Below are 13,957 nucleotides of genomic sequence, written 5' to 3'. Positions count from 1 at the left end.
AGATTGACGTCCTTTTAGACCTTTCAAATGTCCTTTTTACCCTGCATTAAGCGGCTAGAAATATTTCTACTCCCCCTGGATGTCCTGGATGAGATACACCTGGGTGGAGAGAGGCACTTTGAGAGAAACGTGTCTTGCCCAAGAACACGACACTGTGACCCCGGCCAGGGCTTGATCATAAACCCGGACCTTTCGATCCAGAGTCCGGTGCGCTAACCGTTAAGCCACCGCGCCTCCTGTGTTCACTTTGTTAAGTAAACATTTTCCCCATTAACGTGATGACACGACCAGCTGACGATGTCCCCCTAAAAAATAACAGGAACGCAGATAAACAATACTTTCAAAATTGATTGTACATGAGTTAGAGAGTTGAATGGTTAAATATTTCTTCATCTCAATGCTGCGTTTTTAAGTTATGAAGGTTTATTTTTTCAATATGTTAATGAGTATGACGTCTACCCAGTCTTCATTCAATATACAGATTTTGACTGGTTCACACAAGCAGTATTTAAAAAGCATTATCATAATACGGTACTCGCAATTTCCACAATTTTTATTGTAAATTTGGTGTCTGGTATTAAATGGCGAGTAAATAATGATATAAGCAAAACAAGTATGCTTAAAAGCCTGGGTAGACGTCATACTCATTAACATATTAGAAAAATAAACCTTCATAACTTAAAAACGCAGCATTGAGATGAAGAAATATTTAACCATTCAACTCTCTAACTCATGTACAATCAATTTTGAAAGTATTGTTTCGGGGGTTAGCTGCACTTTAACAACGGTGCACTGAAATGGGTTGCTCAGTCACGTACGCAAATTTAGAACTTACCTTTTATTTCTTACCGTGTGCAAAGTTTAAACAAATTTAAACGTACACTAAATTATCTCTATTCACTGAAGTTATTCAGTGTAAAAGTGGTCTACACTAAAACAAAATAATTGTTTGAACTACTCGACGAGTACTCGTTTCACCTCTCGCTCGAGCTAGACTGGGTAAACATGTTTTTATAGCAAGTTTAGTTTAAATAAGTTTATTTTGTTAGAGCTTTTTGCTTTGTCGTAGTTTAGCACTTCGAATAACGTCACTTATACTGTATGAATTTCTTCCGCCGAGAAAATGTAAGGCTAAAAGTCGGAATAAACTCACAGCAATAGGAAATTCGACTTTAAGGTCGCGGGGGATACCTAAGGCATGAATAAATTCATTAGGCGAAATTTTGCTTGACCTGCATCTTTTAAAACGCTTATTTCTCGGCTGTTATGGGTGCGATTAAGCTCAAATTTTACAGAGACGTAAAGAAATGATGGAATATTATAAATGTCATCTTTTACTTGGAAGATTTCACTTGACGGCGGTGATATAGCCTCGGAAGTGACAAATTGGGAGAAACATGATTTTGTGGCAGAGTTTGCGGATCGATTAGGAGACAACACTCTGTGATCTTGTCAATAACTGATCAGTCAATACCTCTAGTGTGTCATAACAGAAGCGGATTTTTTAATTTAAAGTTTGCCAGCAAGTTATGATGGTTTAAATGCGCAAATTTGAATTTAATGCTTTCTATCTCTTTCTATAAGCGCTCTTTTAAAATTCCGCTTCTGTTATGACACACTACAGTATGCCTAGTTTGCCTCTCTGCAGTGGCAGGTCATGAAGTTTTATATCCGCGATGAATTCTCTGCCACAAAATTGTCGGAAAAGTCCAAACTTTGAGATTTCCGAAGGTGTCCCGATCAAAACACGGTTTCCAAATGGTAATTATGGTAATTATATTACACGCTTTTATTGTGAGAACAATGCGTTTTCAAAAAGACATAAACAATTCCACACGCAAACACATCAAATCACGCGCGCGTGCTCATATTTTTATGCAAATATCTCGTCGTAAAGTTGTCGATGTCAGTCGTTGTACTTCGTGCATACGCTTTAAATAAATGCATAATGATGAACCTAAGCTGTCCCCCGCGACCTTAAAGGAAATCAACTGCAATATGCTAGTTATTCAAAATTAGAATAGTTTTTAGCAACGCCAATAGCAGCGTGCAGCTCTTCAACAATGAAAAATAGATACTCAGCTTTATGCGTATATGTCCCTCCAAAAATGCTTGAAAAATTGTAGGGAAAAAGTTTTCCTCCAAAAACGCTTGAAAAATGCAGAAAGAAAGGTTTTCCAAACCGTGTCTTCATCTAAACACTGTAAACTGCCGTAGCCGCGGGGAGCCGCTGAAAGCGCGCGAAAAACGAAGCCTCGTTTCGGTTTAAACCTTTTAACTAGTAATAATCGGAGATTAGCGGAGTGCATTCGACCCAAGATAGGTACCCAAGATAAGGTAAGAGCCAAAAAGTGGCCCGGGAGTAGATGAAAGGCCGGGTAAGTGAAATAACGCAGGAAATGAACATTAATAAACTTAACATTTATTTCTGTAATAGTATAAACGACAAAATGTTTTTCTGTAACAAGGTTTAAAAAATACAACTGTTATTTGAATTTAAATTTAGTTTCAATATCAGAACCATAGAAGGTAATTCAACAGGATACTAATGAACATGCTTTGAACAGCTGAAAATGCAAAGTTATTTTAAGCCATACTGTGTCATATTGTGCTTCAGTGTTATATGCAGTGTAATAAAAACACATAGAACGACTTTCGCTTGCGCGTTCACAAGACAACCGCGGGGCCACAGGTCACAAGTTCAGGATACGAACTGCTACCATCGAACGCAAAAATTGTTTACAGCGGCAGCCTAGCGGTATCGGCTTAATATTGAATTGTTTTTGCGCGCGGTGTCTTTGCGGCTTTAATGTCATTGTTGATGTTGCTGTGACGCGTAGCGGCTATAACTCCGCCCCAAAACACGACCAGAACCATTTTGGCTGCGCTTTGCGAAACGTTTCAAAAACATTAATTTGTGACGTCACGAACGTCATACTTGTAATCGTTGTAATCGATGACGTCAGAGAGTCGCGCCTGCGGTATTTACGCACCATTAAATTATAAATCAGTGGAGTTCGCAGGCCTTGAAAGTATAAGTTTACTAAAAGTAAGACCAGCTTGCAGTCTGTTTTTCTCTCGAGATTCAGTAAGGGAGTGCGAGGCGAGGTTTCAGAAGCACTAGGAGGAATTGGAGCAAAACAAGAATGCGCGAGGAAAAACACAGCCTTAAAGAATCCAACGAGTCCGAGGTCGTTTTTCCTAACTCTTTTTTCTTCTCCTTATTGTCCATGCCTCCCTTTTTCGTCCGCGTTCCCTAAAACCGCTCGTAGGAAGCGAAGAAAAATATCGATTACTGGTGTGCCATGTTTTCCATGAAAAAAAGAACACAAAAACGGCGAGCGAAAAATAAGGGAATGGGTGTAGCGAGGGGGGTGGGGTGGAAGGTGAGAGAACCCTCCCGCTCTCTCGCCGTTCATCTCGTTTAAGGGACACTGTCACGGGTATTTAATTCTTTTCGGTAAAAAGTACTAAAATTGGCGAGTAGGTCACCTCGAACATGAAATGCACTGACCTAGTACATCAAGATGGAGGAAGCCAAAATTATTTTTAGGTGTTTTTCCAGTCCACAAGGACAAAACAAAAATCAGCCTGACGTTTTCACTGAAGTTGAGACCTAAAGTTCCTGATGGTATCACAATAATATCACTTGTTTATCGCTTCAGTACACTTGCATGGTGATTTTTATCAAAATTGAACCACTATTCGTAGTTTCATATGTCTTTACTGTAGGCTTTTTGAGTTTTTAAAGTGAAACAGGTGACAGTGTCCTTTTAATGCCGGCTTTCCCGCTGCTCACTGCGAACACGAATCGAACACAATGTCGTTAATTTCCCTATTGCAAAACGTCGTCTCGACTGTCAAAGCCATTAAGGTTCGCGGCTCAAACTTGATTTAGTAAAGAGAAGAAATCCTTTCGGACCAGGGTAACTGAGGAATGATATGTTCAATCAAATCCTTCCAGTGTATGTGAGAGGATAAAGAGTTATACATACAGTAAAAATAAGTCACAATAAATGGTAGTAAAATGGTATTATTTATATTCAAATCCTACAGCAATAAAACATAAGGGTCTACGTAAGGCTTTATGGCTTTACACTGTCTAATTCTTTTTCTAATTTTTTGTTCAGTTCCAGCTGCTGTTTCACAGGAAACTTTCAACAAAGAAATGAAACCTTCCGGCATGAACCATGAAAGCCCTGTCTCCTTCGCAGAGGCCTCATTCGTGTTTCTTACGGCGGACTGGGAAATGGGGAAAGGTGAAACATAAGCGCGCGGAGACCGGAGAGAATCGAAACAAAAGCACGCGGAAGATACTGCCTTTCCCGTCGCCCCCCGCGCTCCCCCTATTTTTCATTTTTCGTGTTTTTAGCCTTCCCCCACTGAAGGAGCCTCTGCGGAGGAGAGAGATGAAAGACAGTCCTACGTTTGGGCCCGTATGTAGACCCTCTCCACAAGCGTTAATGATACCAAGAAATCTCCGATCTTGGGTTTTCTGCACAATGAATAGGAGAGGCATTTCTGACTGGCTGGGAAGAAGTACGATGGTTGTTTGATAAAAACGACCTCTTCAGATGGATCATATAAAGAACCAATACCAGTTTGCTGTTTGTTCATATAGATATTCATACAGCGTATGGCGATTCTGCATTATTTGTATTTATTTCTGTATTTTGGACAACGATGTGCATTGTAAAAGTTTAGATGACTTAGTTGGCTGATTTCCAATGTAAAAGTCAGTCTAGACTCGCCATTATCCCACTCAGAAATAAAATAAAATACACACAACGCTGAAGGCGACAATCAGTTTCGTTTATACATCCATCGATTCTACTTCTCCGTCTCTTGACTTGGAATGAGTAAGCTCTCGCCGAACTTCAGGAGTAATCTGTGATAAAGAAAGTTAAAATTAAAACAAGCAGCGTTTGGGTCGGGTGTATCTCTACTGGAATTCTATGGCTCTGGTAGCTTGTTCCAAGATGAAGATGTTATTGGGCTAGCACAAGATCCGCATTGAAGAAATAATGATTGAGTGCTTTTTCGGCAAGTTAATGGAGCAATAGAACGAAAGTCATGACCTTCCAAAAAGGAGACGACAAGTATTTATTATAATGGCTTTTACTGTGGAGCCCCATGCTCATAGAAACCATACGCGGGCGCGTACGTACGAGGACGACGAAGTCGCTCAACATGGCGCCCTTCGACCAAATGGTCGACCTGGGCATGCATATCAAAAACATGATGATACCTGTCCAATGCAAGGGCATTGCTTGCTAAGGATATCTTCATGTAAAACAGTTATTACCTGGCTGTGGACATGTACTCTACATAATTCCATCAGAGCGTCTTTCTGTTCACTGGACACATCCTCTTTATATCTGTAACATGGGCAATGCAACATAAATTTAAACATTTCAATATCACTTTTGAAAAGTTATGTCACTTTGGGCCCGTTTCTTGAAGGTCTAAAAAAAACATTTCGCACCCAGAAAGCTATAGTAAAACCTCGCATTCGCATATTTTTTATATGAAAAGAGGCTTTCTTCATACAAAGTTTCAATCCTATACACGCCTCTGTTTTTAAAATACAATAAAAAAAATAAATCACTTTATTAAAGTGTCAATGTATTTAGCACTATTGTGCTAATTGTGGACACTAAAGAAATAAACTAATATTGCAAATCGAACATAAACTTGTTAAAACCCCCAACTGAATGGAGGCTAACCAGTTGGCTATTTACAAAGGGTAGAGGAGTTGAATTCGGGACGACCAAAGACAAATCCATCTAGTGGCAGGGAGGTGGATTTGAACCCGGGACCTCCAGATTACAAGTCCAGCGCCCTACCACTAGGCCATGTCACCTCCTTGTATTTAAAATACAGATAACTAAAAATAGGTTTGCAGGCCCGAAAAGTTTCCAGGGCTTTCGAGTAATGGGCCCCCTTATGTACAAACTTACTTTCAAAGTGAAGGAAATCTTATAATAATAGTTTTCTAAAGTTTTTTATTAAACAGACTTGCATTTAATTTAATTTAAGACTAGCTTATAAGAGAAATTCCTTCATTTCTAGTGGACCCATTACCTGAATTCTTAAGGTCACACGTACCAAACCAAATGACTTTCAGACAAGTAATAACAAACGTTTATTACCTCTGTACAAATGTCAATAAACTTTGATGCCATAGCACTGGGAGAGTTCGCTGATCGGATAAAAATCTGATTAAAAAACAACAATGATTAAGACTGAGTATCATGTACATGTGGGTTTGCAAACTGACAAGAAATTTCAATAAAAATCTGGATGAGACTTACCGTAAAAAGTGATAGACAACAGCATCTATTACTCTGTAGGGTAATGCGTATTTCTTGTCAAAAAATTGTCGTAGGAAAATACTGTTTGCACCTGAATAAAAATATAAATGACATTTAAAAAAAGTAATTGAAAAGTTTACATGTACCTCTCGTCAGTCCTACTTTGACCGACTTTGGATTTAAGAATTTCAATGATGTACATGTACATGTTTCAAATCTTGTCTTAAACTTTCTCATACAGCTACAGTTGTATTTCAATTAATGCTGTCCGATCAAGGCTTAAAGACAAGACCAAAAGCTTGGGTAGTAGAAGGGAGCAATGGCACATGCTGAATACTAATGAGATATAATGACACATGACAAACATGAATTTGCATGTATTATTTTCTTCAGGCATGTGGAAATAAGGTACATTTAGTCACACTACATCATCAGCGTAAGTAAAGCAACAGAAAAGGCCTCCTAAGATGAAAAACAAATTCTTCTGGTGCAAAAATAAAAACTTGTACATTTCCTCTAGGCCAAAGTGAAAAAATTTCAATCAATACCCAGACTACCATAAAATAAAAATAAAAATAATGATTAAAAATAACGATTACCTTTGTTTATAATAAATAGTCATAAAATAGTTGGAACAAGTTTCCAAAACATTATTGGAAGTGATTTAACCAAATCACAGCATGCGCATACTATCTACTATCATGCTTACTGAACTGTAGTTTATAAAAAAGTGTTTTCATGTGAACAAAATTGTGAAGAAAAAAAAAAAAACAGTACAGACAACAACTGTACATCTAAGTCAACTGACAAACCTGAAACTACAGTAGAATTCCATTTTCTCAAACCCTCTGTTACTCAAAACTCTGGATTCTTGAACCAATGTTTGTTTCCCGTGGATAGTATATCCCTGTAATTTAGCCCAAATTTCTTGAAGCAGTTTCATTTCCCCTGCCGGTTTCGAGAAATCTAAATCTTCTGTATCTTGTGTTTGACAAAATTTTTATGTTTTACTCAGGAAACCACAATGAGGCATGCATGGATTACCTGAATAGTCCATTTCGGCAATCTTTAACATAGCTGCACTTGAGTGGAGAACTGGTATACTAGTCTTGGAGATTAAACTTCCAACAATGATAGCCTCACGAAGGGTACATGTTCTAGTCTGTACAAAAAAAAAAAGAACATCTGAATATTATCCAGATATTCAAAACAATCTGTTGCAAGCTGCATGTAATCAAACTAAGTGTTTGGACTAGGTCAAAATTGTATAATACATACAGAAAATGCAATATACAATACTATTGCAGTTAAATTTTGGTGTTACTCCACACCATGTTCAAACTAAAAACATGACAAAAACATGTAAAAAGGCTGTTGCAAATACACACAGCAGAACGTTTGTGGGATTCAATATCCTGTTGGTTCAAAAATGTAAAAAAAAAATTTTTGTAATTGATTTTTTGTTTCCTTGGCCAACAGAATTGCAAAAGAAAGATTGTTCATCCCTCAAACATTAAAGAGCAAACTGTAGGCAAAGCTGATGCAATAAAATGTCACAAAAAAGCTCAATAGTATTCTTGGGGTGCTTTAAATGCTGTATAAAAACAGACTCATCAATGAATATTTGATGTCCTAGAAAGGCTTGCCTAGGAGTTGTTACAATGGCTTCTTAAGTAATTAGCATGAATGGCATACATGTATCCTACATATGTACCTCACACAAAGGTAGTAATATCCCCTTGAAGAAGGCAGCAGGTTTGAAAAGAGCCTTTTTTAAAGACTGCAACACAGAAAAACAAAATTAGTTTGAAAAAGTGTTAATAAAAAACTCAAAGGTAAACTCTGTGTACGAGCCTAGTGGCTCATCAGGCCGAAGCTTGTCCCGGCTCAGTAGCATGAAGCGACGAGGAATGTTTACTACTCCCTCCTGAATGGAATATGCTAGTCCATTGCTGGGTTACCCCTCAGCATTAAATTCACTGGTACCCATTTATACACTTGGAGAAAGGGTGAAGAGAGGCACTGTGAGAGTAAAGTATCTTGCCCAAGAACACAATACAATAGCCCTGGCCAGGGCTTGAACCCGGGCCGTTCGATCCAGAGTCCAGCGCACTAACCACCATTCCTCTATGCTAAAAAACCCTCTTGAAACTGAATGATTATTCAACTCCTTACATGTATATTAAAGTGTCTCACCATGTAAAGATGATAGTTAAGTCGCTTGTACTCTGCAATGTCATCTCTAACTCTTGGTAACAACACTAAATTAAAGAACCTAATAAAATGGAACAAAAAAATTAGCAAAAATATTTTTGTATGTAATCTAAAATTTTCCACCTACAAGTACTTTTAATCTTAATTTGTTGCCTTAGTTTTGAAATAAAAGTTTATTCAGTCTAGATACAATTTGTGAGAGATGCAAATAAAAAAACCTACAGACAAACCTCTGAGCCATTTTAGCATTTAAATTTGACACAAAAATTCTTGTTGCCTGAAACATGGCTGCCGCACTCCATTTGTCTGGTTCTGTCAAATACAACACCTGCAAAGAAAGAGAATGACAAAGTTAATGACATGAAGGGCAAGATTCTGACCTCTGATTGATTGATCTGATTGTAAACTTACATCTTCCCAGTTAGTCAGTGATGGAATAACTTTGAACGCCTTGGGTAGCTTTCCAGATCGGTATTTAGCCAAGATTTGTCCCACCCTAGAATAGATTAAACACCAAGAGTTTAATTATTTTTGGTTTTGCTTCACTTTGTTTGTTTTATTACACCTCACAACTATTGGTATTTTTTAAATTTATATCTCAGCGAATTCCCAGAAACCTGGCCGTGAGGTTTTCGCCAGCAACCTTAACTTGAGAGGGCTACACGTCAACCATCAATGGGCGCCAAAAGTGTTGAGACAGTCGGCACTTTTCGAGTACCTTGGAGAAATTTTACCCCTCACCCCTTCAATATTATCCCCTCCCCCCAAAACAATGTTGGATTTGCTATCTGCAAGACTTGCCCCGTTTGCGTACAACATTGAAAACGGGGGAGGGGGAGTGGTTCAAAAGCGGCAGCATATTAAAGGTGGAAAAACGGGAATTTTAAATTAGTATTAATTTCATCCAACTGTCTCAAGGACTTTTGACACCCATTGATATTTGCCCAGGGACCTTGCCCAGGTTTTGGGCTATCTGCTGGTGTCCAGCTGGCGGACAGCCCTCAAAAGCTGGGGGGAGGGGAGGGTGTCACTTTTGACAGCTGGTCCTAGCTAGGTTCTGGCCCTGTATAGAAGGCACCCTGCTGGCCTGGCAGCTGTCAGCTGCGCCCCTGACATGACAACCTTTTAGCCTGGGAGGAGGGCAAGAGACTTGCACTACAGTAGCCTGTGCTGTTTTGGGTGGTGGGTGCCAGGTTCTTGGAAAATTGATCAGATATAAGTTAAACATCTGTTCCTTGCATAAATTTGGAGTACCATAATATTACATGTATTTTAGTCGGAATTTTCCTAATTTAAAATAATTTTATGTTTACCCTTTAAAAACTTGTACGAGCCTTTCGTCCATCTGCGGAGCTGTGGATCTCTCTGTTTCAAAGTATATGCCAAGAAAAATATTAAAAATCAATTAAGACCCAAGAAGAAGCAAGTAACATCATTAAGTTAAGAAAACGGGAAAAGTTAAGAATAATGCAAGTAAGGGGAGGGGGGACTTGGAGCAGGGACTTAGCTAAGAGTTGGCTGCCGGCTAATTTCACGTACTGAAGAAGAGCTTACACTGTATGACCAGCTAAACCTTCACTAAAAAACAAAAGAATTTTAAGGATATAAAGACCAGAAAAGCCAGCTGGGCTTTTTAACGAGCCAGCTTATTTTTCCCTTAGCTATATCCCTGTTGGAGGGTATGGAGGCTTTGCTGCTCGCTGGTCAATTTTATTTTCATTCACGTTTTTGCGTCGCATGCTAGGAAAAGAAAGACATGGCTTATTGTCTACAAAATAGGGAAAAAAGGAAATGTAAAAAATCGGTAGTAAAAGAATGTTGAGTGTGAATCTGCATGTATAAAGAGGATAAAATCTTTTGACAACATACCAGACATTTGACTCTCTATCTCTGTCTTTTTGTCCCGAATTTTGTCCATGATCACATCTGCAAGAGTTCTCCTGGCTGGTGTATCTTTTGACATGAAAGCTTCAAAGGCTTGTTCATCTTCTTCATCAACTTCCTACAAAATATAATTGATTGGTAAATTCCAATGTGATGTGATGATCTTTTCCATTTATGGTTATAATGAAATGCCATTTCTCTCAAGTTGTCCGGTGATCAAATTTGTAATTAAACACAACTTGCCTCTCGAAAGAGCAGAAGTTCTTTGTAAGACCCTTCTCTTCTCATCTCTAACGAGTGCATTGAACTTCCCATCAATTGAAAATTAAACCTAGCACCGCCACCATAATTTTTTAATAGAGAGATTTGACTGTGGATGCATCAAGGTTGAAGAACAGTAAAAAAAGCATGATATTTATACTCACAATATTTTCATAGAATTGTTCACTAGCCACTGATGATGTATCATCTTCATCAGATTCCAACTCATCGGCCTCCAGACCTTGTAAATCAGGGGGACCAAGTCGTGTCTGTGCTGTCTTCAGTGATTTTCTTGAACCAGATGCTGCTCCAAACTCTTCTTCCAATTCATCTTGCTGTTTTCTAGCCTGTTCTAGAATCTTCCTTGATAGTTTTTCTTCAACATACTGCAGAAGGGAAAAAAAGATCATGGCAAGAATAAATTAAATGAAAGTTCTATCAGTTCTTTACATGCTCAATTTGTTTCCCTCTCCAGCCATTTTTCACTTCATCCCTTGACATGGGTCTGGTTCAGTGTACATGTACATGCAGCATACAAACATACGTGTAGGTATCTCATTAATAGCTGTACATGTATGTACGGTATGACCAATCTTGTTATTATTTTTGAATGTTTAATTTTTTTGGTCCAAAAGAAACACAGAGCCATTTTCTTGAATCCTCAACATTTAAGGCCTTGTTAAATGAAGCAAGTTGTCTTACAACTTGTAAAGTAATGACGACAATTGCAAGTTGCAGAGGTTGCTCAGTTCACATTTTTTTCAACTTGCAAAGCACTTGCTGGAAATTATCAACTTGAAATCTCCTGTGGGCAAAAGAGGCACTGTGATTGGCTCATTTCAAGTTGCAGCGGGCAACAGGAAGCAATTTGTTGGGAAAAGTAGAGGACAGTTCTAATTTCGTTACAAATATTGCCACTCAAAATTTTGATGTATTTGCAGCTTGCAACAGATGGGATATAACATGTCAATTTTGTTTAACTGAGAAAAAATTTACTACCCCATGCAACATGGCCTTAAGTTCCTTCACAGTACTCAAATCTTCAATCTCTACTGTCCATCTTGATTTCCTGTAATTCTTGGTTTTCATGTTACGTCATAAAATTCTGAAATCAAAATTCACTAGGCCTACTAAATTTTCGTTGTCCTTAGACGTAAGATAAACTAAAAATATATCTTTTTGCAAATTTCCAGATCGATAATGTCATTCGTTTTTTAAACAGAACATTTTTTAATATTATTTGAGTTCTAAATGGTTTCTCTGCCATCACCGCGGCAATATTTGGGTCCCTCAGAAGGACACAGTATGGCATCTCCATACTAAGCTTTATAAATTTGCGTGGAAAGGTTCGGCAAATAACTTGCAAACGGTACACCGCACAGACCTGAAACTTGGAGAAATTGTTTATCTATTTATCGTCTATAATATTTGAAATTTATAGCTTCTGTAGTTGAATGGTTTCAAATTTATTTTTTGATTGCGTGACAGTGAAAACCAGCAATATAAAGTCACTGACCTGAATGTCCTTATTTGTTAGCACAGTACATGTACATGTAAATAACTAATCTTTAGCCCTTTTGTTAGCTGTTGAAGTGTATGGAGGTACGATTACAAGTAGGTATAACACATTTGCCTCGTTAATGTGACCACTGGATCAAAATGTGTAATAGGATACATGTAAACTGTATCATTTGCTGTACTGCAAGCTGGATCAGAGTTGATGCTGCAGTTATTTTTAGAGAGTTGTTTGTGAGTCAGAGCTAAATAAGATGAGCTTCACTACAAGTATGTTGAAAGTAACCAGACATTGCATGTTTCTAAATTGTTCTAAAAAGGCCTTAGACATTAAGCTGTGTCATATCTGTGGCCCATAAACAGACAAAAAGGGATCCAGACTGATCGTGGCAAGATTTCCGCACAGGACCCTACATTAATTATGCATACAATTTTCTGACTGATTCGTTCTTTTCATGATTGCTGTTTATGTATAGTGATAGTATGAAATAGTTGCATACATAATTAATGTAGGGGGCTGTGCGGAAATCTTTCCCTGATCGTAAACAGATACAGTAGGTGCATTTATGGCTCATACGACATAAATCTTTTTTTCTTTTCCGGTGTCAGTGAACCGCTTTTTCATGTGGTACTTTATATCTGAATACAGGCTTTTAATGCACGTATCTCGGAATATTATCAAGACCTGTCAAAGGGAATTACGTGTATTGGAACAAGATACTATTTGCGCATTTATTTTTCTGATACAAAGCTAGGGCTTTTCAAAATTTATAATAAACTTAAAATTTTCTCACCGTGTCTTCCGATTCTCCTTGCCTTTCTCTTCGTTGCTTGGACCTCCCTGACGGTCTCACAGTCTTTGATTCAAGAATATCTTCTGCCAAGCCGGTTGAACGTTTTTTTGCCTTTTTGTCTTTTCCCATGATGACAAACTTATTTGATTTTTAGCTGATTAGTTTGAATTGAAAGATTACAACACTTCGGTAGCCATCTTGAATCCCACGTGGGTTTATTGGGAAAACAAACCAGCGGCCTATTCAGTTATGAGAGGCTGTTTTATGTATGGGTATTGAATTTTAACTACATAGGTCCGCAATGCACCCAAAGTATCCTCACTGGATTGCGAGCAGTTTTGCTTTAATTTCTCTTTAGTTCATCTGGCCGGATCAGGGTAGGATCCAAGATTTTTCAAAGGGGAGGAGTTGTTGCTGTAAGCAAATATTGTATTTACTTTTTTTTAAATATAAGACCCAGGTATTTTTAATAGAAAAGGGGGCGTAAATGTAGACTAACTATGATGTAGACAAATTAATATTCTAATTTTATTTTAGAATCAATTTTAGGATCTAGGGGGTGGCTAGCCATGCAATCTACTCCCCTTGCAATTGCCCCTGTGGGAGGTCATGAGCTGCGAGAACAACATTTCAGCTTTCGGCGTGCAACTTCCATACTTCGTCTGTGAAACAGCGTTTTCACAAGTTAAGTTATTTTTGGATTAGTTTTTCCCGCGAATTTGTTTCGGATAGCCAATGAAAAGCGATTTTGTAGTATATTGTTGATACGTTACTACAGTACTTCGTCCATCTGGGAAGTTAACATATCGGATACATGAAAGAAAACTTTTTTGGGGTGTTCTGACAGCATTCGTGCGTGCGATGATTTCAGCTGTAGTAGCTGTCTTCCTTTGAATTGAAGCAGTAATTTTCGCGGGAAAAACTTAGTTAAAAATAACTTTACTTGTGAAAACGCCGTTGCACAAATATACCGAA

At 38.1% G+C, this 13,957-nt stretch overlaps 2 protein-coding genes and 1 long non-coding RNA gene across 4 annotated transcripts in view; 1 reads left to right on the top strand and 2 right to left on the bottom strand.

Annotated features, from left to right (window-relative positions):
- Positions 1-414, bottom strand: part of LOC144650724 (uncharacterized) — a 77,639-nt gene extending 77,225 nt beyond the window's left edge. Inside the window, exon 1 of the mRNA XM_078510463.1 lies at positions 218-414. The gene's annotated coding sequence lies outside the window, so the exon portion shown is untranslated. The remainder of the gene's footprint in view (positions 1-217) is intronic.
- Positions 1-13,957, top strand: part of LOC144650780 (uncharacterized) — a 207,753-nt gene that overhangs the window by 80,923 nt on the left and 112,873 nt on the right. The window lies entirely within an intron of this gene.
- Positions 4,014-13,491, bottom strand: LOC144650755 (bystin-like). Of its 2 annotated transcripts, XR_013570183.1 has the most exons (14): positions 12,983-13,491; positions 10,838-11,059; positions 10,398-10,530; positions 9,842-9,893; positions 8,940-9,024; positions 8,759-8,856; positions 8,511-8,589; positions 8,029-8,094; positions 7,359-7,476; positions 6,315-6,405; positions 6,153-6,218; positions 5,306-5,378; positions 4,427-4,888; positions 4,014-4,203 (listed from the first exon to the last, which is right to left on the bottom strand). XR_013570183.1 is itself a non-coding variant. In XM_078510504.1 (13 exons), exons 1-13 carry the CDS (start codon positions 13,109-13,111, stop codon positions 4,814-4,816), a joined length of 1,287 nt encoding a protein of 428 aa, XP_078366630.1. In that variant the 5' UTR covers positions 13,112-13,491; the 3' UTR covers positions 4,014-4,813. The 2 variants fall into 2 exon arrangements, 1 of the variants encoding a protein (XP_078366630.1); XM_078510504.1 differs by having other exon boundaries at positions 4,014-4,888.

The sequence above is a fragment of the Oculina patagonica genome, chromosome 4 (assembly GCF_052425735.1).
Source record: "Oculina patagonica isolate OP01 chromosome 4, crgOcupat, whole genome shotgun sequence".
NCBI lineage: Eukaryota > Metazoa > Cnidaria > Anthozoa > Scleractinia > Oculinidae > Oculina > Oculina patagonica.
The sequence above is the reverse complement of the archived record's forward strand: the minus strand, read 5'-3'. Positions and strand labels throughout refer to the sequence as shown.